Here is a 24,535-nt window from a genome sequence, read left to right as displayed (position 1 = left end):
AGCAAGAATTGCCCGCCTCTACCAAATAGTGATTGGTCCAAAGTGCGGAAGTTTAACATCAGACTCGGAATTCGATTCTAATTGGACAGCGCCTATTAAACGGCAGATGAACACGCACCTTGATTGGCTCACCAAAACGGTGTGTCTGACATTTTGTGTCAAGACATCGTCCACGGATCGTATCAGATTTCATCTTGTGGATACATTTTGTGGATACATTCTATTCATGAGAAATACAATTTTAAATGGTCCTCTGTAGCTCAGTTGGTAGAGCATGGTGTTTGCGACGACAGGATAGATAGTAATTATATTTTTGTATTTTAAAATAGCGAAGGCTACTTGAATATGTTACACATAATAGGCCACTAGTGTGATACAAATGTGCAATAGAGATAATAGGCCAACTGTTAAATCAGTATATCATCTGACCCTTTGACAGTTCCCTATGTCATTCTGTAAATGATAAATAGGATAATAAAATCGCTCACTCTGGCTTATATTGAAGATGTGGCAGGTGTCTTGACAAGTAGAAAGCTGTTGATGGGGATGATGGTACATTTTCTTCATAGGGTTCCTTTGAATGGAATGTCTGACTTTTTGCAGTCACCGACGAGCCTGTATCTTATATGAGCCCGCTTAGCATAGCAATATTTACAGGCTTTTTATCTGCAAAGAGGCACAAATAATGTAAGCAAGCAACATTCGTTTCTAAATAAAGAAACTATTATCACTGCCAAGGAGCAATTATTAGAATTGGTAGGAGTCAGAACAATAGAGCCAAGAAATACCATGACAACATAAATGGCTCAACATAATTTATTTTTGTTTTATGTTAAAATGTACAGAGTTCTTTGAAAGTACTTGCTAAGAAAGAAAAAACTAATAAATGGAAATACATACAGGGACTAAGTAGAGAGATCGAGGCAGCCGGGCGCTATCAACCTTCACAAGGCACCCAGCCAGCCCCATTCCTCTCTATATCTTGCGCTCTCTCTTAGCTTACAACTCACCATGTACAATTACAAAGGATACAAAAAGGGAAGCGATATAAACAGACAAATATACTGAGCTCATTTTTACATGCCTCTTAAATGTAAAGAAGTCGTCCTATTCACACACAAATAATCCAAACAAAAGAACAGCTAAGTGACCTTTAGATATTTGTTTGTTCCTTTTGTTTTAAAATAGCATTAATATACTACACAAAGATAGAAAACTCTAGAGATGAGTGGAATGGAGAGGTTAAAGGCATCTTAAATTCACTAAAAGTGAGTGGTATTTTTTTTAATTTTTTAAAAATTTCTTTATAATATTACCTCAAGAGTCAAGCTAAAAAATATGTATTGTTTTTGTTCCTGAAACAGAAGTGAAAAAAATGACAGTACCAATATCAACGTCAGAATTTCTTTATATTATAGAAAAAACATTCTCTACAATAGGTTCTAAAGTCAAAAAGAGTCAGCTTGTGTCATAAAAGAAAGCTGCCCAGTCTGATAAAATTCAGAGAAAATAAAACAAACAAACGAAAAACAATACACACAAATAATATATGAAACGTCAGGTCTGTAAGAAAAGTATCCTCATTTTGACTTTGAATACTGGAACACTGAGACAACTGGGTAAATTCTTAACCCACCCTCCCCATCCTAACACGGTAACCATCCAGATGTTTGCGTGTGTGGTGGGCGTACACAATGCACAGTATTTGGCATCGGCCACCTCTCTAGATGCCGATAGTCCATAGAGCTCAGACATCTCTACTAGTCAATGGGAGTGCACGTTAGAATTGCACAGATTAACTGGTTAACAGAAAACACCCTTCAGAGAGGATGCCTGTCACTAACACTTAACGAAGCGGCTCAGCTGATTTCCAACAGCGGATGTTCCTTAAAGCAGTGAGTTTGACCTCAAATCTCTGTGTATTTATTTATTCCATGGAAGGTAAACTGCATGGGGCTGACAGATGTACACCATCAATGGAGTAAAAAGGCCTAATAGCCTTCTATGGAGTGTGATGAAAAACGTGTGAATGCTGCAATGGGAGACTGGTGGACTGTGCTGTGAATCAACAGGAAGTACCAGAACATTTACACCTCATCATTTCAGAACAAACAGCTACAGCATCCTGTGGGTGATGCTGAGATTACTGGTTTATTTATTTATGGACAGGCTAATGGACCCCTCGTCTCTGCTCCATCACTGTATTCCTCTGTTCTGCCCTGATACACACCGTCTTACCTAGAAGACCCTCCACACTTGTTACTCTGTTGTTCTCCAATGAGGCCCCACTTCTACTCATATCTGAGACAAATGCCACGGATCACCGTGTATGTGAGAACGTGTCGGAGCTAGAGGGTGAACCACCATTCCAGTATGCCACGATCAAAGCATAGACAGGTTGGACTGCACACAAGTTCTTTTCAACAGCTGTCAAAATAAAAATAAAAGTATTCAAAATAATAATAAAATTAAAAAAACAAGTCCATCTACAATTATAATCATAGTCTCTTTTTTAAAGGTAAGGCTTCCTATTTCAATTAAAAGATTGTGTGCATGGTTTCATATATTTAGTTAACCACTTTTTTTTCCTTTCTCAGTTTTGACAATGTAAGGTCCTCCAAAGTCCATCTCCCTCTTCCACCTCCTCCACTCTCTGCCAGGTAAACAGTGGAGAGGAGCTCTTCTGTTAGCGTAGAAACTGTGCCAGAGGAGCATGTCGTTTAGGTCTGACTAGACTAGAGCAGTCTGCCATTCAGTACCAGGGGACCATTTAGCCGTGATGTATCGCCCCAGCTCTGCCAGCTCACTCCCTACACAGCCAGCTTGGGGGGGAAATGTGTCCAACTGAATGGAACAAAATGACAACATACAAAACAGAAAAACATAGTCCTCCCTCTCTTTGCGCTCGGTCGGGCTTTGGAGAGGGTGGATACAACAGTAAGTCATTCAGTAAAGAGAGGCAGAATCCCTCCCTCCATCAGCGAGTGTCAGGTCAGGTTGGAGAGTGTTCCTCCCATCTCCGTCTCTAGAGCTGCGGTGTTGTTCTTCGGTGCTCTGCTCATCTGCTCATGTAAGGCGACTGTTTGGGGACGCCGGCGTAGCTGTGGTGGGTGGGGCCCGTGTACATCATGTTGCCGTGGTGATTGGGCTGCATAGGCTGCTGTGGGTACCCCTGTCCCCCCATCATGCCCATCTGCATCTGCATGGGGTACTGGGTGGGCTGGTTCATGTAAGGGGGGTTCCCATGGTAACCACTGTTCATCATGGGCTGTGGCATGCGGTAGCCTGCCGACATGGCGTTCAGCTGGTTCATGTTCATGGTGTTGTAGCCAGCCGGCGTGGGCATGAGGTTGGGCATCATGCCACGCTGCACAGCCAGGGTGCGGGGCGAGCCCTGCATGGCCACGGCCCCAGAGCTGCGTCCGTACAGTTGCTGCTGGTGCGGGGAGGGAGCGGGGGCCAGCTGGGCCTTGGAGCGGATGGAGATGTGGCCCTTCACCGTGGCCATTTGGCCCTGCAGCCGCTGGGTGTGGGGTGGGGGAGGCAGGCCGATGTTGCTGGAGGGCATGTTGCACTGCAGCTGCAGGGAGCCCAGGTTCATGGAGCCAGAGCTCAGTTGTGGAGGGGGTCATGGTGGCCTGGCCCTGGGCTAAGGGAGGGAGTGGGGAGGGGGAGAGCTGGGCCAGTCCGGGGTTAGACAGAGAAACACTGGTGGCGTAAGATGTGACAGAGGCCGAGTGAGAGTAGGGCATGGCGTGGGGGTCCATGATAGTGTTGGTGAGCTGCTGCAGCTTAGCCAGGCTGAACGTGGCCGAGGGCTGGGGGTAACCCCCTGCACCAAAGTCCTGGCCCATCCGCTCATACAGGCTGCGGCCCCCTCCCTGGGAGGCACTCTCAGGGATCTCCATGATCATAGGCGTGGAGCCAAAGCCGTTCCCCATACTGCACTGGGACAGAGGTTGCTGCTGCTGGGGCGGGTGGGGGGTTGGTGGGGCCGAGGGCGGGGGGTGGGGAGCCTGCTGCTGCTGCTGCTGAGGGGGCTGATGCTGCACCTTTTTCTGGGATTGCTGGCTGGCGCTGGGCAGCCTCTCGATCACACAGCTCTGAGGGGACTTGATGCCTTGGTGGGTGTTGGCAGATGGGGGACGGGGTGGCGGCGGGGGCACGCTGTTGTTGCCACCATTGTTGCCTCCCGGCCCGTTATTGAGCCCTGGTCCAGTTTGTTGGATGAGACTGCAGCTGCCCATGGCGAGCTGTGATGTCACTGCGCCGCTGGAAGACGTGAGACAGGGCGCCGGGACAAAGGAGCAGCTGCTGCCCTGTGAGGAGGGTGTGACCGAGCTGGAGGAAGAGGAGCCCGTCGATGACGAGGAAGAGGCAGCCACAGCCACGGCCGCATGGTTACTGCCGTTGTTCCCTCCCCCGTTGCCCCCGCCGCCCATGGTGGAGTCGTAGCTGCTGGGATTGTCGTAGTTCTCTGTGGTGCTCTCGATGCTGCCCAGGTCGCTGAAGCCACTGTCCACCACCTGCTGGGAGTGGTCAGACACCGACGGAACGTCCATCATGGGACTGGTCTCCATGTTCTGCTGGGATGGGGCCGACAAGGAACTGGGGTGCTCAGGAGTGATCTGGGTGTACCCTCCTCCCGTTGCCCCTGTTCCCCCAGTAGGGCCTGGTGTGCCCCCTCTTTGCTGCCCCAGCCCAGATTCCATCATGCCTGCTGGGCTGTTGATGGAGCGGACTGACTGGCTGGGTAAGGGGGGCATGGGGGGGTTAGTGTGGGGAAGGGGGCTGCTGTGCTGGGAGGTTCCACACTCCTCCACCAGGGCAAGGTGGGTAGTCTCCTCCTCTGCCTCCCCGGCATGGCTGTAGCTCTGTAGGGTGCGGCAGGCGGCCAGCGTCTCTTCACAGTCCTGGTAGGCTCCATGGGAGACTCCGTGGCTCTCTGGCTCCTCGTCCTGGGCCTCTCCCTGGGTCAGAGACTGGACCGCCTGCACCGTCTCCAGGTCCAGCTCGTTGCTGTGGTGGTGCTGACCATGGTGGGACCCGTGGTGGTGGCTCAGCTCCTCCTTGAAGGAGTCGGGGTGCTGGTGAGGGTGCTGGGGCTCCATCAGCAGCGTGACAGTCTTGTCCTCAGGGTGCAGCAGCTGCAGCTCCAGGGGCTCAGAGGGGACTGAGATGGCCGTCACCGTTTCCACCGCCGCGGCCGCTGCTGCTGACTCCTCTGCCTCCCGCCGCCTTCTCTCGTCCTGTGGCGTGTCCAGAGGCCGGCACTTCACCTCCTGCAGCTCCTCCGCCTCTTCGTCCTCCTCTTCGTCCTCCTCCTGCTTGCTGACGTAGGAGTCTCTGGCCTGCACACTGCCCTGCATGTCTAAAAAACCTTCCCCGCCCTGGGGTTCTTCTTTGACGGGAGGAGAGCAGGCAGGGGAGGTAGGTTCTTCCTCGTCGTCTTCATCCTCTTCCTCCTCAGAGTCCTGGCTCTTCCGCTTTTTGCTGTTGCTCTTGTCCTCCAGGTGTCCGTCTCCTTCATCGTCTGCATCGTGGTCGTCACTGCGTCTGCTGCCTGAGCCCGGCGTGGCCGCAGTCCTTCTGCTGCTGGTGCCCAGGGTGGCACACTCTTCATCCTCCCTCTCCTCATCTTCCTCATCCCTGTCGGCCATGACTCTGTCCATGTCTGGTCGACTGGGCTGGGGAGCCCTGGGGCCTCCGGTAGAGGACGGAGAGAGCAGGGAACGGGACGGTGGATGGCTGAGCTTGTCCTCTACCCAGCCCCTCGCTGTCTCCTCCTCCTCTTCTGGCTCTGAGACAGTGGGCTGCTTTGGGACTGGTTGTTGTCGCAGGGCTGGGTTTTTGGGTGGTCTCCCCCGCCTCTTGGGGATTCTCTGCTCCACCGGCTTGGGGAGGTAGTCATCCTCTTCATCAGAGTCTTTGTGTTTGTCGTTGTCGGTGGCTGTGGCTCTGGAGGCCCTCTTGCATGCTCGGTCCTCTAGCTGCTGGAGGGGCTTGTCTAGCTGCTGCACCCCTCCCAGACTCAGCCTCTGTCTCTCTGCCTCCTGCCTCTCGGCCTCCTCCTGGGCCCGCTGTAGGTACCAGCTCTGGGGCTTGCGGCCCGGCTTCATCTTGATCTTGGGGGGTGGAGGGTCCCCTGAGTTGGTCAGGCTAGTGTCCCCTGCATCCGGCTTTGCCCCGCTGCCCGGCCGTTTCTTCCAGTGCAGGGGCTTACGGGGCTTACGGGGCTTGCCCTTGGGCCAGCCTTTCTTCTTCTTGATGGGGGTCTCTGGGTTGGCCACCGGGGTCTCTGCTGACACCGTGGGCTCTGGGTTCCGTAGGAAGGACGCTGGCTTCAGAACAGGAGTGGGTTCTGTACAAGAACAGAGAATGGGAGAGAAATCCATTGTTACACATGCATATCTACTCAAGCAAGTACTGTATATCAATGCCTAGCTAACATACAGCTCTGCTCCAACATGTACTATACACCAACACCGTGGTATATAAATAACTGCTCTGTTAGCTCTAAGGACTCCTATGGCCTCACCATCCTCCTCTGACTCTGTGAGGTTGGCTCGTTGGGCTCTCTTGGGCGGTGTCTCTGTGTGTCGTAGGGCGGAGCGGGCCGGGGGGTAACACCTCAGGGGGTGTCCCAGGGGGCTCTCCTCCTCCAGCCGGGGCATGGGCCTCTCAGAGTCAGAGTCTACGAAGGGCTCGTCCAGCACCTCGGTGGTTTCAGAGATTGTCTCTGTCACCACGCTGCTGTGGGCGTGGCTGTGGCTGCGCTGACGCATGCGCCTCTTCCTCAACGGCTTCTGTGGAGACATGGGAACAGCTATTGAAATATAATAGACATTTTTTTGCAAACAAGCAGTAAGTAGTCAAATCATCTTGCAAATGTTTCTTTAGAGGTTCCTACTATCTCATCATTTCAAGTGACCTGTATCAAGAAGAACTTTATTCTTTCCATTCACCTTGCACTTGAGCCCCAAGGTGGGCTTTGTGAGGATGGGTGGGGAGTGAGTCCCCCTCTCCTCGTCATCATCATCTTCATCCTCCTCCTCCTCCTCTTCCTCGCTGCTTTCACTGAAGCAGCTCCGTCTGACTGGAGGCGGGTCGCTGAGCCTGGGCACCAGGGGCAGCTGGGGCAAGGTTTCTCCGAGACCCTCACTCAGCCTGCACTTGGGGCCCCCCTTCTTCCTGGGAGGGCGCCCTCTGCTGCGTGGGGGAGGGACAGCAGGGTGCCTGCCAAGCATCTCTAGGGGCCTGAAGGTACCTGTAGAATCAGCCAGCTGTCTGTCTAAAGAGAACAGGGAGGGTGGGCTGCTGCCAGAGGTGGAGCTGATTTTAGTGCCCTCAGCCCTGTCCTCCTCCTCATCGAAATCCTGCACCTCCAACCGTATCTTTGGAGGTCGTCCCGGTCCCGGCCTCCTCTCAGTCCGTGGCCCATCCTTCACCTTGCCCCAGGGCCAGTTCTTGGGTGGGCGGCCCCTGCCCCTGCGCTCTCCGTTGGCGGGGGGAGGGGACCGGTGGTCGGGGACGGGCGGGGGACAGCGGACTGGGGAGGAGGCCGGAGAGCTTTGGCTGGTGGGGAACCCCGGGAAGCACTTTATCATCTCCTCCTCCTCTTCCTCTTCTCCTCGGACGAGCCAGGGGAGTGGAGACACTTTGTGGCTAGGCTTGATCTGTAAAATATTAACTAAATTTACCTCTAATCCATTCAAGTCATTGTTGTAATGTCATTCATCTGAAATAAAAAAAATATACTGAAGTATTATTTTATGCACCTCCTTGCAGGTATCCTCTCCTTCCTCCTCCTCCTCCTCGCCCTCTGAAACCACAGTGTTGGTGACGATGACGGGGGTCCAGCGGAGACAGTCTGGGTCCACCTCTAGCAGCCGGGGCCTGGCGGTGAGACAAGCCATGTGGCTGGACACCAGCTTCTCCTTACGCACCAGGACTAGCCTACAGGGGGACAGAGACAGTTTGGTTAACTCTACAGGGAGGGAAGAACTACTCTGAACAAATGACGGCTGCCAAATACGGGCGTTCTATGCTGTAGAATCGTCACGCCAGCTTTCAATGGGCTTGTAGTTTAGCAGGTTGTTGCTAATTTCTGCATCGTTGAATTTATGTCATCATGATTATGCCTCTGAGTGTGTGAGAGTTTCTCACCGCTCGCCTCTCTGCTCCAGCATGTTGAGGTGGTGCAGCGTGGCAGTGATATCCTGGGGGCAGATGCCAGTGATCTTGCTGAGGCGTCGGATGGTGAGCTGGCGGTCGCGGACCTCATGGAGACACTCCAGCACCACGCTGCGCCAGTAGGCCATGTATGACAGACGACCCAGGTCTGACAGGGGCTTCTCTGGGGAGCCGGGCTGGCCCTCCTGCTTGGACAGCAGGTAGCCTGGAAGGGAAGGGGGATGGGTGAGAACAAGATCAATGTTATAATCGGTAGACTATACAAGCTTAATTGACATTGGTGTACACAGTTCAGTCTATGACTGTTGGTGTATAAAATTCAGTCTATGACTATTGGTGTATAAAATTCAGTCTATGACTGTTGGTGTATACAATTCAGTCTATGACTGTTGGTGTATACAATTCAGTCTATGACTGTTGGTGTATACAATTCAGTCTATGACTGTTGGTGTATAAAATTCAGTCTATGTTTGTTGGTGTATAAAATTCAGTCTATGACTGTTGGTGTATACAATTCAGTCTATGACTGTTGGTGTATAAAATTCAGCCTATGACTGTTGGTGTATCCAATTCAGCCTATGACTGTTGGTGTATCCAATTCAGTCTGACTGTTGGTGTATCCAATTCAGTCTGACTGTTGGTGTATCCAATTCAGTCTGACTGCTGGCGTATCCAATTCAGCCTATGACTGTTGGTGTATCCAATTCAGCCTGACTGTTGGCGTATACAATTCAGTCTGACTGCTGGCGTATACAATTCAGTCTGACTGCTGGTGTATACAATTCAGTCTGACTGTTGGTGTATACAATTCAGTCTGACTGTTGGTGTATACAATTCAGTCTATGACTGCTGGTGTATACAATTCAGTCTGACTGCTGGTGTATACAATTCAGTCTGACTGTTGGTGTATACAATTCAGTCTATGACTGCTGGTGTATACAATTCAGTCTGACTGTTGGTGTATACAATTCAGTCTGACTGCTGGCGTATACAATTCAGTCTGACTGCTGGTGTATACAATTCAGTCTGACTGTTGGTGTATACAATTCAGTCTATGACTGCTGGTGTATACAATTCAGTCTATGACTGCTGGTGTATACAATTCAGTCTGACTGCTGGTGTATACAATTCAGTCTGACTGTTGGTGTATACAATTCAGTCTATGACTGCTGGTGTATACAATTCAGTCTATGACTGCTGGTGTATACAATTCAGTCTGACTGCTGGTGTATACAATTCAGTCTGACTGCTGGTGTATACAATTCAGTCTGACTGTTGGTGTATACAATTCAGTCTATGACTGCTGGTGTATACAATTCAGTCTGACTGCTGGTGTATACAATTCAGCCTAGGACTGCCGGCGTATCGAATTCAGTCTGACTGTTGGCGTATACAATTCAGTCTGACTGCTGGTGTATACAATTCAGTCTGACTGTTGGTGTATACAATTCAGCCTAGGACTGCCGGCGTATCGAATTCAGTCTGACTGTTGGCGTATACAATTCAGTCTGACTGTTGGCGTATACAATTCAGTCTGACTGTTGGCGTATACAATTCAGTCTGACTGCTGGCGTATACAATTCAGCCTAGGACTGCTGGCGTATCCAATTCAGTCTGACTGTTGGCGTATACAATTCAGTCTGACTGCTGGCGTATACAATTCAGTCTGACTGCTGGTGTATACAATTCAGTCTGACTGCTGGTGTATACAATTCAGTCTGACTCTTGGTGTATACAATTCAGTCTGACTGCTGGTGTATACAATTCAGCCTAGGACTGCTGGCGTATCCAATTCAGTCTGACTGTTGGCATATACAATTCAGTCTGACTGCTGGTGTGTACAATTCAGTCTGACTGCTGGCGTATACAATTCAGTCTGACTGTTGGTGTATACAATTCAGTCGGACTGCTGGCGTATCCAATTCAGTCTGACTGCTGGCGTGTACAATTCAGTCTGACTGTTGGTGTATACAATTCAGTCTGACTGTTGGCGTATACAATTCAGTCTGACTGCTGGTGTATACAATTCAGTCTGACTGCTGGTGTATACAATTCAGTCTGACTGCTGGTGTATACAATTCAGTCTGACTGCTGGTGTATACAATTCAGTCTGACTGCTGGTGTATACAATTCAGTCTGACTGCTGGCGTATACAATTCAGTCTGACTGCTGGTGTATACAATTCAGTCTGACTGTTGGCGTATACAATTCAGTCTGACTGCTGGCGTATACAATTCAGTCTGACTGCTGGTGTATACAATTCAGTCTGACTGCTGGTGTATACAATTCAGTCTGACTGCTGGCGTATACAATTCAGTCTGACTGTTGGTGTGTACAATTCAGTCTGACTGCTGGCGTATACAATTCAGTCTGACTGCTGGTGTATACAATTCAGTCTGACTGCTGGTGTATACAATTCAGTCTGACTGTTGGTGTATACAATTCAGTCTGACTGCTGGTGTGTACAATTCAGTCTGACTGCTGGTGTATACAATTCAGTCTGACTGCTGGTGTATACAATTCAGTCTGACTGTTGGTGTATACAATTCAGTCTGACTGCTGGTGTGTACAATTCAGTCTGACTGCTGGCGTATACAATTCAGCCTGACTGCTGGCATATACAATTCAGTCTGACTGCTGGTGTGTACAATTCAGTCTGACTGCTGGCGTATACAATTCAGTCTGACTGTTGGTGTATACAATTCAGTCAGACTGCTGGCGATCCAATTCAGTCTGACTGCTGGCGTGTACAATTCAGTCTGACTGTTGGTGTATACAATTCAGTCTGACTGTTGGTGTATACAATTCAGTCTGACTGTTGGTGTATACAATTCAGCCTATGACTGCTGGTGTATACAATTCAGCCAATGACTGCTGGTGTATACAATTCAGCCTATGACTGCTGGTGTATACAATTCAGTCTGACTGCTGGTGTATACAATTCAGTCTGACTGCTGGTGTATACAATTCAGCCTATGACTGCTGGCGTATACAATTCAGTCTGACTGTTGGTGTATACAATTCAGTCTGACTGCTGGCGTATACAATTCAGTCTGACTGTTGGTGTATACAATTCAGTCTGACTGCTGGTGTATACAATTCAGTCTGACTGTTGGTGTATACAATTCAGTCTGACTGCTGGCGTATACAATTCAGTCTGACTGTTGGTGTATACAATTCAGTCTGACTGTTGGCGTATACAATTCAGTCTGACTGTTGGCGTATACAATTCAGTCTGACTGCTGGCGTATACAATTCAGTCTGACTGCTGGCGTATACAATTCAGCCTAGGACTGTTGGTGTATACAATTCAGTCGGACTGCTGGCGTATCCAATTCAGTCTGACTGCTGGCGTATACAATTCAGCCTGACTGCTGGCGTATACAATTCAGCCTGACTGCTGGCGTATACAATTCAGTCTGACTGTTGGTGTATACAATTCAGTCTTACTGTTGGTGTATACAATTCAGCCTAGGACTGTTGGTGTATACAATTCAGCCTAGGACTGCTGGCGTATACAATTCAGCCTAGGACTGTTGGTGTATACAATTCAGCCTATGACTGCTGGTGTATACAATTCAGCCAATGACTGTTGGTGTATACAATTCAGCCTATGATTGCTGGTGTATACAATTCAGTCTGACTGTTGGTGTATACAATTCAGTCTGACTGTTGGTGTATACAATTCAGCCTACGACTGTTGGTGTATACAATTCAGCCTATGACTGCTGGTGTATACAATTCAGCCAATGACTGTTGGTGTATACAATTCAGCCTATGACTGCTGGTGTATACAATTCAGCCAATGATTGCTGGTGTATACAATTCAGCCTATGACTGCTGGTGTATACAATTCAGCCTATGACTGCTGGTGTATACAATTCAGTCTAACTGCTGGTGTATACAATTCAGCCTATGACTGCTGGTGTATACAATTCAGTCTGACTGCTGGTGAATACAATTCAGTCTGACTGCTGGTGTATACAATTCAGTCTGACTGCTGGTGTATACAATTCAGTCTGACTGCTGGTGTATACAATTCAGTCTGACTGCTGGTGTATACAATTCAGTCTGACTGCTGGTGTATACAATTCAGTCTGACTGCTGGTGTATACAATTCAGCCAATGATTGTTGGTGTATACAATTCAGCCTACGACTGTTGGTGTATACAATTCAGCCTATGACTGCTGGTGTATACAATTCAGCCAATGATTGCTGGTGTATACAATTCAGCCTATGACTGCTGGTGTATACAATTCAGCCTATGACTGCTGGTGTATACAATTCAGTCTAACTGCTGGTGTATACAATTCAGCCTATGACTGCTGGTGTATACAATTCAGTCTGACTGCTGGTGAATACAATTCAGTCTGACTGCTGGTGTATACAATTCAGTCTGACTGCTGGTGTATACAATTCAGTCTGACTGCTGGTGTATACAATTCAGTCTGACTGCTGGTGTATACAATTCAGTCTGACTGCTGGTGTATACAATTCAGTCTGACTGCTGGTGTATACAATTCAGTCTGACTGCTGTTGTATACAATTCAGTCTGACTGCTGGTGTATACAATTCAGTCTGACTGCTGGTGTATACAATTCAGTCTGACTGCTGGTGTATACAATTCAGTCTGACTCCTGGTGTATACAATTCAGTCTGAATTGTATAAAAAAATGCAACTATCTCTACCACAACATGATAGTGGTTCAGCTTTCCTCAAAACAACCACCTTCTAAAGCATCCCATTCCAAACAGCTAAGCGGAGTAGGAAGGGTCCAATGAGGTTTCACTTATTCAACTCAACAAGGAATTGGACTGGACATTATTCATTACAGCCACTTTGAATCAGATCCCAAAGTGTTGCTAGTTCAATTCAATGGGATTGACTGCTATTCTGATGGCATTGACCCACAACTCGACAGCAGCTTAGAGCAATTTGCACTGCATCAAAGAGGAGCTGTAGCTGAGCCTGGGCGGAGCTCCTTACTGAAGTCGATGAGGAAGCGACCGTAGCCTTTGCGCTGGTACTGGGGAAGAATCATGATGCAGGACACGTTGTACTTCTGTTGACAATGCTTCTCCTGGAGGGGGAAAGAGAGCGTGAGAGATTCCAATGAGGGGGGGAAAGGCATGGTGATGTACTCTTGAGAAAAAGTAGAGGTCTCTGTGTGTGTGTGTGTGTGTGTGTGTGTGTGTGTGTGTGTGTGTGTGTGTGTGTGTGTGTGTGTGTGTGTGTGTGTGTGTGTGTGTGTGTGTGTGTAAAGATCATTGCAGTGTTTTGGCAGCTATTCTGTATGTTAATAAGAGCACCTGCATCCGTACAGACAGTAAGCGGTGAGACAGAGCATCAAAGCAGCAGAGGTTTCTCTGCATACTGAGGTATTTCACTAGCATACTGAGGTATTTCACTAGCATACTGAGGTATTTCACTAGAATACTGAGGTATTTCACTAGAATACTGAGGTATTTCACTAGCATACTGAGGTATTTCACTAGAATACTGAGGTATTTCACTAGCATACTGAGGTATTTCACTAGCATACTGAGGTATTTCACTAGCATACTGAGGTATTTCACTAGCATACTGAGGTATTTCACGAGAACAGAATTAAGGTGCGTCCAGACACTGATCTAAAGACAACTTTGTGCAATTCCACTAATGGTTAAGGTTAGGATTTATGGGAGGGTAAGCTGATCCTAGATCTGTCCCTAAAGGCAACTTTAGGGTTTAACCGGTTGTGATTATTTATTTATTTATTTATGTGTTTATTTTGGATGATTTGGTGGTTAGACGTACCTTAGAAAAGTAGCCCACCAGGTGGCAGCCCTTGCTGTCATTCTGTGTTAGAACGTAGAAGAGGAAGGGCTCCACGTCGTAGTACAGCGTTTTGTGATCCAGGAACAGCTTGGCCAACAGACATAGGTTCTGACAGTAGATTGTGCTCATGTTCCCATCCACCTGAGAAAACAAAACAAACACACCATGAATAAATTAAATGAATGAACCTGTATTGCCTGAAAGGAATCTGATTTGCATGACATGAGCACAGAGAGCAACCACCAAGTTGCCGAGGCAAACGTGCACATGAATATACCAAATACAAGTATGACATGAGTTTGACTACAATGATCCACGTTAAAAAGGGCAGTCTTGACTGCACCATTCAGCCCGTTTCCGAACCTTAAATGAGTAACTATGAGACAGACACACGTGGGATATGGGAGGAGGGGACTAGTCTCAGACAGTAATGACAATGATGTGAGCCATGGCATCTCTGGTGTCCCTGACTGGGAGAGAGAGAGGAGGAGAGGGGCTCCCTGGCACATAGCCTGACATCCCAGCTATTCTACTCTGCTGCTGAGTGAGGATGAGTCAGTAGGGGACGAGCCAGGACGGGACGGGCTACAGAGGCAATGAAACCAGAGCTGCAGACGCCATCCTACCAGACAGACGGACTGCCCCTCAATTAGGCTGCGTTTACACAGGCAGCCCATTTCTGATCTCTTTTCCACTAATTGGTCTTTGACCAATCACATCAGATGTTTTTACATCAGCTCTTTTTCAGTGCCGATCTGATTGGTCAAAAGTCAAATTTGTGAAAAAAATATCACAATTGGGCTGCCTGTGTAAAAGCAGTATGTAGAGTTCTCAATTCTCAACCTTCAGTCCACAGAGAGTCTTTGTGACACTGAGCACAGGATGTGGCAGGAGCGGTGTGGCTTGTGGCAGGGAGGTGGCCTCCATCTGCTTCTATCTCTTTCTCTGTCTGTATTCCTCTGTCTCTCAGTCTGTCTCACCTCGAACACGGAGACACCATCCTTCCTGTAGATCTCATTGGCTGGAGGGTGGAACCAGGCACACTTCCTCATGTGCTGGAAGAGGATGCTGCGACTCTTCACGTAACGCAGGCAGAACTCACACAGGTAGAGCTTAGGCAGTCTGGGACAGGAGATGGAGGGAAATGGATGAGGACCAGACAAGAGCAAAAACTGACTTTAAGTCATTAACATCAATTATACGAACACAAACTAACAGTGGACTGACTCAGAGTGGAGCATGTGAAATGTTTGTGCTCGTTTACCTGCTGAACTCTTGCGGATACGGAGAGGAATACCAAGTCTGGATCTCAAACTTGCCAAACTCGATGACAGACGGGCAACGCATTTGAGGATCTGGAGGGCCGGTCACCCCCACTTTCTGCATAGGCAAGAGAAAGAGAGAGAAAACGAGAGCAGAGAAGGGGGGTTCAGGTTTGGAGCTCCAGTATCAAGTGAAGGCCAGGTTTTCCAACAGGGGATTAAGAAAAGAACATGGATCAGACCGAGATTACACACCAGGGATTACTGGGCCTCTGACTGCCCCTGCCTAACCCAGCACGGTATGCCCGACACACACACTAGGGCCTGGCACGCACCGGCACTCAAACACACAGTGACAGAAAGACATATACACACGCCAAGGCACACCCACACAGGCACAGTAAAACAAACAGGCACACCCACTCCGGCTCCTGTGCAGCTGGCACCCTGATGCCTGCTTACATAATTATTATTAGCTCTCTGGTCTGTCTTGAGTGGAAACTCCAAGCATCTGCCACTGGGTTCTGCAGACACGCGCTGGTAATCACATACTCCCAAACAAAAACACACACACACACACAAAGGCCAGTCGACCCTGCCTACAGAGTCAGGTCTGCTTTGAATCTTTTTCACTGACTGATGTGAGAGAGGATCCACTCTCAGAGGAACACAAACAGGTTCACAATGGGTCTAGTCTACAATGTAATTGTAAACAAACCACAACAGGAAACCATCAATTATAAAATACGAAGTTGAAATAACGCTGAGCTTGCACCTACTTTTCACCAGCCTTTCCTATTCTCCTAAGACAAGAATCAAACGCTGCGTTGGGACAAAGCGTTTCTCCTGTGATGTACGGCAGTGATCTGAAGCTCTGATCTGTCTGTGCCAGTGAGGGATCACAACGAATAGATAGATCCGCTCTGCCCTGACAATGCACTGAACCACAGTGCCCCCTCTCTCCCACACACACACACACACACACACACACACACACACACACACACACACACACACAAAAACACTTTCTTTGTCTCCGTCTTTGTGGTTACCTGTAGCGCCAGCTCCTGGATGTGTCTGAAGAGTTCCACGTCTTTCTCTGTCAGGTTCTCATTTCCTGGTAGCTTGTCCTCATCCTCACGCCAGTCACTACTGTCCTGATTGTCTGTGAAGGACAGACAGAGGGGGACAGTAAGTCTGTGGGACACTTACAGAAAGGGGACAGTATATTCATGTTTTAAGGTTCTGACTGACACACAAAGTGCTAAAACTGACAACTTTGTGGACACTGGACTGATACAAATACAGCCACTACAACCCCTCATTCACCCTCAGTATTCAATGCATTATTCAGCATACCCTCCTCACCTGTCCTGTCGTCCCCCTCTTCCTTGCGTATGGCCTTCTTGCGGATGCGGTATTGCTGGGAGTAGTCCACCTCGTGCTGAGCCTTGCGTCCGTCGGGCGAGGGTGTGAAGAACTTTGTGAGTGCGTCAATCAGGCCCTTGGTCTTCTTGTTAAAGCGAAGGCCTCCCTGCTCCGACGAGTCCTCTCGTAGGGAGAACAGCAGCCGGTCGTCGCCAGGGTAACCCTCGCAGGACGAGCTAGACGACGAGTGTGGGGAGGAGGAGCCCTGCGAGCGACGCCCCCCCTTCCGCCTGCCACGCCCACCCGGCCCTTGCAGCTTCTTGAATGGCCTGCCCGGTCTGCAATGGGAGACAGGACTATTCAGACACCCACCAGCTAATAGCAACACCCTATATAGACTAAGGCCTGGTCATTTGGAATACATTTACATAGCAACAAGAGCAACAGAAGACAGTCAAAAATGTTTTGGCTGTGTTTCCAATGATCAAGTATTGTCAATAAAAGAGTACGGCTAGGTTCCCACTCCCACATTAAACAACTCCATTTGGTTGATCAGCGAGTGTCATATCGCTAGATTCAAGGCTCCAAAGAAGCTTCATTTATGGCATGAAACTCAGCTCTTAGACTAATAGGCAGTCATTAAAAACAGTCTGACTGGCCAATGAAACTCTAGTGGGGCTGATCTGAAGCGACCCGCTGTGTTTTACAGGTCTAGCACCGTGTCGTACTGCTGGCTCCCAGACGGTGCTGCTCTCTTCATGTCGTTACCAACCTGTTCTTGGGTCGTCCCAGTGGTGCGTTGTAGCGCCGTTTGATTTGTGCTGCCTTTTCATGCAAGAGCTTTCTTCCCTTTTTCCTGGGCTGACAGATCTGACAGATCCACATGCCTGGTGGGAGAGCAGAACAGATCAGAAGAGATCCGGCAAGAAAAGATCCGATCAGAAGAGATCAGGAGTGTATTAGCTTAGCTGGCCTGAAACCTCTTCTTCAGTACTACCACCATACACTGACATCACTACACAGTACCAGCAGCATTAAAACCACAATAAAGATCCATGTCATTACACTGGTGGAAAGAGGTACAGTCTTGGTTTGTGGTCCTTCTGAGCTTTGTCATTTGTTCCCAATTATCTCATGGCCATAGTCGTTTAGATGTACAGTGGATCCATTTACTGCACAGAGGTAGGAATTTCCAGGGACAGCGCATGTTTAAGTGGGTTTTATTAGGTACATTAGGAGGGTCAGGGGTAGGAGAAGAATTAGTGGAGAGGGGGGGTTACCTTTTGGCATCCGCATCAGTGGGGGGTCACAGCACTCCATGTGGAACCCCCGGTCACAGGAGTCACAGAACAACATGTTCTCCTAAACGCACGCACACACACACACACACATACACAGTAAAAATTTGGTCACTCCCTGCCGTCATGTTTACATAGTTGACATTTCCACCATTTGCATATTTCCCTCCAACCAGAACTGTACTGTACTTGGCAGGTCTGAGGAGAGAGAGAACCATCTGCAGCAGTTGTCTAAAATAGTTCTGTTTGTTGAAAAACAACAGATCTGATTCCTACGTATTGTGCTGAAGTACAGGCAGACACACTGGCTGACACAGCGACACACGGACACAAACACTCACTGCGTTTTTGCCTTGATCTTGACAGTTGCTGCAAGTCTTGCATTCGATGCACTGCCACCACAGAGCTTTGACTCGCACAGTGAGCTCTGGTGAGAACTTTAGACAGGACGGGTGGCCTAGGGGACACAGTTCAACAGAGCCACACACTCACTATCCTGACAACTACAGGACACCACCACCTCACAATAGAAAAAAATTACACTCAAAAGGCCCTATAGAGCCAAAATCAACCATGACAACAAACTACCAAATTCAGACATCTACGAGAACAAACCTGTGAAATTATAGGTTTAACTAAAGTTAAGACAAATCCAATAGAACAAGGTGCAGGCAGAAGTAGCAGGCAGTGCTGCCTTGATGTCTCAGTGTATAGAAACCGTGCTGCCACAGTGCGACTCACCGCTGTTGCCACAGTCTGCACAGGAGATGAGCTCCTCTGGCTTCTTGTCTCGGTTCGACTCCGTAGTGCCCAGGCAGAAGCTGCAGATAGGGATGGGCTCTGCCACAGGCTGAGAGATGGAGAGAAAGGGGGGCAGAGAGAGACACACACACACAGACAGAGGGAGAGTCACTTATTAACAGTTACATTGTACCAGACAGAGGGGTAAAACAACAGCGCATCGTTGTGTCCACATTCAGATCACTGTCAATGAGCCTGCTGTGAGGAGAAGGTTTGAACCAGCCACAGAGACAGCAGTTAAAGTTCAATCAGACAGGAAATGAATACAGTTAATTTGTCAGTGAGATTAAGTGAATGGCAGAGGCAGCAGACTCTTCCCTGGTGAGGATGTTGTGATCTAACAGATGACCATTAAAGGCGATGATGATGATAATGAAAGCCTGCCTATACTACAGAAGATCAAGGCCCATATTATTCACAAAGTGTCTCAGAGTAAGAGTGAGGATCTAGGATGAGTTTTGCCTTTTCGATTATAATGAATGGACACATGATCTTAGATCAGCAGTCCAACTACAACATATGGGCCCAGAGATAATAGTTTCTACAGTACCCAGAGGTCTTGGTTCTGCTCCTAACTGACTGCTTGATCAGACCTGATCTGATACTAGAACATGTCGCATGACCTGAATGAACCGTCCCTCCCTTGACTCGGCTTGAATGGCTGCACAACATTCCTATTTCATTTCCAGAGCAGCGCTGCGCTGTACAGTGTGAGTAAGGCCGGGATACCTATTAGTATTGTGGCAAGGAAACAAAACAACAAGCGGATTCAACTTCTTCAGGAGAACAGCCCTGATGCTGGAAACATCATTATGTTGTTATCAAGAGTCACATTTATTTATTTTCCAAGCTGTAGCAAACAACATTTTATATACAGCAGGTTTTTAAAATGCCGAAAGAGTTACATCTGCTTCGTGATTTCATTTTTGCCTTGGAAAACAATATAGTGATCCTGGTATCGTCCCAGCCTCAAGTCTGAGGCCACTAAAGGCCATGTTCTGTTTTGTTGCTTATACTGTAACATGTGCTTCTGGGACGCCATAAATCATTCAGCATGAGAAGAGGAGAGCCACCCAGGACCCTTGAAACTGAGAGACACACACACATGTATCCTCACACAGTCATAACAGACACAGGGCAGCTACACAGAGTGAGTCACACACAATTGTCTTCCCTGCACACACAGAGGGGATACAAACAGGAGGAGGGATGTGATGGTTCTCCTTAAATGTCCCTGGAGCCTTGGAGCCCAGGGGAGTAGTCAGTGGTGGAGGGAGGCTGATGACTAAAGCCCAGGGGAGTAGTCAGTGGTGGAGGGAGGCTGATGACTAAAGCCCAGGGGAGTAGTCAGTGGTGGAGGGAGGCTGATGAATAAAGCCCAGGGGAGTAGTCAGTGGTGGAGGGAGGCTGATATACTAAAGCCCAGGGGAGTAGTCAGTGGTGGAGGGAGGCTGATGACTAAAGCCCAGGGGAGTAGTCAGTGGTGGAGGGAGGCTGATGACTAAAGCCCAGGGGAGTAGTCAGTGGTGGAGGGAGGCTGATGACTAAAGCCCAGGGGAGTAGTCAGTGGTGGAGGGAGGCTGATGACTAAAGCCCAGGGGAGTAGTCAGTGGTGGAGGGAGGCTGATGACTAAAGCCCAGGGGAGTAGTCAGTGGTGGAGGGAGGCTGATGACTAAAGCCCAGGGGAGTAGTCAGTGGTGGAGGGAGGCTGATATACTAAAGCCCAGGGGAGTAGTCAGTGGTGGAGGGAGGCTGATGACTAAAGCCCAGGGGAGTAGTCAGTGGTGGAGAGAGGCTGATACCTAAAGCCCAGGGGAGTAGTCAGTGTTGGAGAGAGGCTGATGACTAAAGCCCAGGGGAGTAGTCAGTGGTGGAGGGAGGCTGATGACTAAAGCCCAGGGGAGTAGTCAGTGGTGGAGGGAGGCTGATGACGAAAGCCCAGGGGAGTAGTCAGTGGTGGAGAGAGGCTGATGACTAAAGCCCAGGGGAGTAGTCAGTGGTGGAGAGAGGCTGATGACTAAAGCCCAGGGGAGTAGTCAGTGGTGGAGAGAGGCTGATGACTAAAGCCCAGGGGAGTAGTCAGTGTTGGAGAGAGGCTGATGACTAAAGCCCAGGGGAGTAGTCAGTGGTGGAGGGAGGCTGATGACTAAAGCCCAGGGAGTAAGTAGTCAGTGGTGGAGGGAGGCTGATGACGAAAGCCCAGGGGAGTAGTCAGTGGTGGAGAGAGGCTGATGACTAAAGCCCAGGGGAGTAGTCAGTGGTGGAGAGAGGCTGATGACTAAAGCCCAGGGGAGTAGTCAGTGGTGGAGAGAGGCTGATGACTAAAGCCCAGGGGAGTAGTCAGTGGTGGAGGGAGGCTGATGACTAAAGCCCAGGGGAGTAGTCAGTGGTGGAGGGAGGCTGATGACTAAAGCCCAGGGGAGTAGTCAGTGGTGGAGAGAGGCTGATGACTAAAGCCCAGGGGAGTAGTCAGTGGTGGAGAGAGGCTGATGACTAAAGCCCAGGGGAGTAGTCAGTGGTGGAGAGAGGCTGATGACTAAAGCCCAGGGGAGTAGTCAGTGGTGGAGAGAGGCTGATGACTAAAGCCCAGGGGAGTAGTCAGTGGTGGAGAGAGGCTGATGACTAAAGCCCAGGGGAGTAGTCAGTGGTGGAGAGAGGCTGATGACTAAAGCCCAGGGGAGTAGTCAGTGGTGGAGAGAGGCTGATGACTAAAGCCCAGGGGAGTAGTCAGTGGTGGAGAGAGGCTGATGACTAAAGCCCAGGGAGTAGTCAGTGGTGGAGAGAGGCTGATGACCAAAGCCCAGGGGAGTAGTCAGTGGTGGAGAGAGGCTGATGACTAAAGCCCAGGGGAGTAGTCAGTGGTGGAGAGAGGCTGATGACTAAAGCCCAGGGGAGTAGTCAGTGGTGGAGAGAGGCTGATGACTAAAGCCCAGGGGAGTAGTCAGTGGTGGAGAGAGGCTGATGACTAAAGCACAGGGGAGTAGTCAGTGGTGGAGAGAGGCTGATGACTAAAGCCCAGGGGAGTAGTCAGTGGTGGAGAGAGGCTGATGACTAAAGCCCAGGGGAGTAGTCAGTGGTGGAGAGAGGCTGATGACTAAAGCCCAGGGGAGTAGTCAGTGGTGGAGAGAGGCTGATACCTAAAGCCCAGGGGAGTAGTCAGTGTTGGAGAGAGGCTGATGACTAAAGCCCAGGGGAGTAGTCAGTGGTGGAGAGAGGCTGATGACTAAAGCCCAGGGGAGTAGTCAGTGGTGGAGGGAGGCTGATGACTAAAGCCCAGGGGAGTAGTCAGTGGTGGAGGGAGGCTGATGACTAAAGCCCAGGGGAGTAGTCAGTGGTGGAGGAAGGCTGATGACTAAAGCCCAGGGGAGTAGTCAGTGGTGGAGGTTAGGCTGATGACTAAAGCCCAGGGGAGTAGTCAGTGGTGGAGGGAGGCTGATGACTAAAGCCCAGGGGAGTAGTCAGTGGTGGAGGGAGGCTGATGACTAAAGCCCAGGGGAGTAGTCAGTGGTGGAGGGAGGCTGATGACTAAAGCCCAGGGGAGTAGTCAGTGGTGGAGGGAGGCTGATGACTAAAGCCCAGGGGAGTAGTCAGTGGTGGAGGGAGGCTGATGACTAAAGCCCAGGGGAGTAGTCAGTGGTGGAGGGAGGCTGATGACTAAAGCCCAGGGGAGTAGTCAGTGGTGGAGGTTAGGCTGATGACTAAAGCCCAGGGGGCTGGGAGGTAGGAAGCCTGGACTGTGGTCAGGCTATAGAGCTGGCGGAAAGGGCTGGATGCTGGGGCGGGGGCTTTCTGTACGCCGGGCCCAAAAAATAAATACAATTGTTGCCAGCCAAAATGTCTGCAAAAAAAAAATTCCATCACAAAATAATGCGTTTCAATCATTGATGGAAGAAGTCAATGTGCTCCAACTTTAGTTATCAATAACCCATGTATATCACACGACATCATCCAGTAGAACTGTAAAAAGAGCTTTCATGAATGCGTGGCACAGGCCTCGTTTCACAGGACAGTTGGAATAATAAGCTTTCTCTCAATGAACCAGCCTTAACGAATAGTTTATTTACATATTGAATTTGATTGTCCAACATCAGTTTTATAATTTCTTCATTTTGTGGCCGCCTAGAGCAGCCTCTTTCCACTGCTGTGGTGCTGAATCGCAGCGGGAATGGGAAGTGGGACGGCCCGACTCTGGTGTTCCTAGACAGCCATGTTTTGTTATTACGCCTAATTCAAATGTTCATGCCTAGGCTAAATTAAATTAGAGATGCCTCAATTATATTTGAAAACATTGGTGTTTTCTTAATTAAAATGTTCATACATTTTATAGGTCAGGTCGTTAGAAAATTATACTATACAAAATGTATATTTTGAAGCTGTGTTTTATTCTTGTGTAGGCAACTTGTTCTGGGTTAAATGTTTCTTTCTGCTTTTAAATGATATTAAGGTATAATTTATAGGAGGAATGAAGACTTCAGTAAAACCTGTCATGTTGGTATAAGAACATCATTCAACTTTACTTTATTACAACTTTCTATTCTTTTAAGATGAACTACAATAATGGAAATGTCATTTTGAGCACCGTGGATGAACGCCCTAATACATATGTATGTCCTCTAAATTTATCAAATGTCGCCAAATTTTCCTGATGGAAACCCTGCTGGGTAGGATAAGGCTGAGGGCAGGGGCAAAGACATTCCTGGCTGACTGCACATAGCTCCACGCAGGGATGGAAAAGCAGGTCCAAGCAGGGGAGAGGAGGAGAAAAGACCGAAGAGCTTGATTTATTGGGTTCATTTCCCTCTGACTCAGGCTCCCGCTTGCATGCAGGGACACCTCACATTGAGAACAGAGAGAGAAAGCAAAAAAGAGCGAGGAGAGAGAAAAAAAATGTAGAAAAGAGAAAGGAGGGAAAATATGGCAGCAGTCCTTTGTGCAGTCTCCCAGAGACCAACACCTCAATCATTCCTGCCAGTTAACCCCTTCCCTCCCAGTGGAGGTTGCCCTGTGTGTGCTCACTCGCTCTCTCCACGCTCGAGCAGCTAGCGCATGCAGAGCACAGCCATCGGGTTTCATTGGTGATATGACTCAATTACTGACACTAAAGAATAAATCAATCGTTTTCCAAGACAATATGTGTGGGACAAATGGTGTACATTTGCGGGAAATTCCTCACGGAGGCATGCTTTCTTTTTTAAAAGCACCCCCAAAATGCTATTATCACATATACCAGATAGGTACAGTGAAATGTGTTGTTTTACAGGGTTGTTTTTATAGTAGTCCAGCACCCCTGGAGCAAATTAGGGTGAAGTGCTCTGCTCTAGGGAACATACACAGATTTTTCACCTTGTCGGCTCAGGTATTCGACCCAACGATCTTTCGCTTACTGGCCCATTGCTCTAACTGCTAGGCTACCTACAGCCCTAACCTTCTGTAAGGTTAGCAATATATTTCCCTCAAGATATAGTCTTCTACTTTATTAGCCATAAACTTACAGACTGGTAAGTCAGTCACATGGTTGGCAGAAGGTGACATTCAAGTCCAGAATTCCCACAACAGTGTTGTTGACCTGTATGCTACTATGTACACACTAAATAAGAGATTATTTCAGCAGGCAGGAAACGTTAGTCACAACACAGACACGCCTAGAACTCATCTCACCATGTCAATGCAACAGCAGAGTAATCTCTACATGCTTGAACAACTACAGACAGAGTCTAGATAAGCATCCTTCAGGTTAGAGTGAGGGCTCAAGCCCTTTATACCCAGACAGGTAGAAGTACCCCTACCCCTACT

At 48.8% G+C, this 24,535-nt stretch overlaps 1 protein-coding gene across 1 annotated transcript in view; it reads right to left on the bottom strand.

Annotated features, from left to right (window-relative positions):
- Positions 1-800: 800 nt before the first annotated feature.
- LOC118358469 (histone acetyltransferase KAT6A-like) overlaps positions 801-24,535 on the bottom strand; it is a 48,039-nt gene continuing 24,304 nt past the window's right edge. The window contains 16 exon segments of the mRNA XM_052479043.1: positions 801-3,629; positions 3,631-6,361; positions 6,539-6,806; positions 6,966-7,676; positions 7,779-7,956; positions 8,167-8,398; positions 13,182-13,275; positions 13,992-14,153; positions 14,993-15,134; positions 15,277-15,392; positions 16,327-16,439; positions 16,634-16,980; positions 17,415-17,529; positions 17,923-18,004; positions 18,282-18,397; positions 18,682-18,790. Coding sequence (XP_052335003.1) covers positions 3,059-3,629; positions 3,631-6,361; positions 6,539-6,806; positions 6,966-7,676; positions 7,779-7,956; positions 8,167-8,398; positions 13,182-13,275; positions 13,992-14,153; positions 14,993-15,134; positions 15,277-15,392; positions 16,327-16,439; positions 16,634-16,980; positions 17,415-17,529; positions 17,923-18,004; positions 18,282-18,397; positions 18,682-18,790 — 6,087 coding nt within the window. The 3' untranslated portion in view covers positions 801-3,058.

This window comes from Oncorhynchus keta, chromosome 25 (assembly GCF_023373465.1).
Source record: "Oncorhynchus keta strain PuntledgeMale-10-30-2019 chromosome 25, Oket_V2, whole genome shotgun sequence".
In the NCBI taxonomy this organism is placed as follows: Eukaryota; Metazoa; Chordata; class Actinopteri; order Salmoniformes; family Salmonidae; genus Oncorhynchus; species Oncorhynchus keta.
Note: the sequence above shows the minus strand (reverse complement) of the source record. Positions and strands in the feature narration are given on the sequence as shown.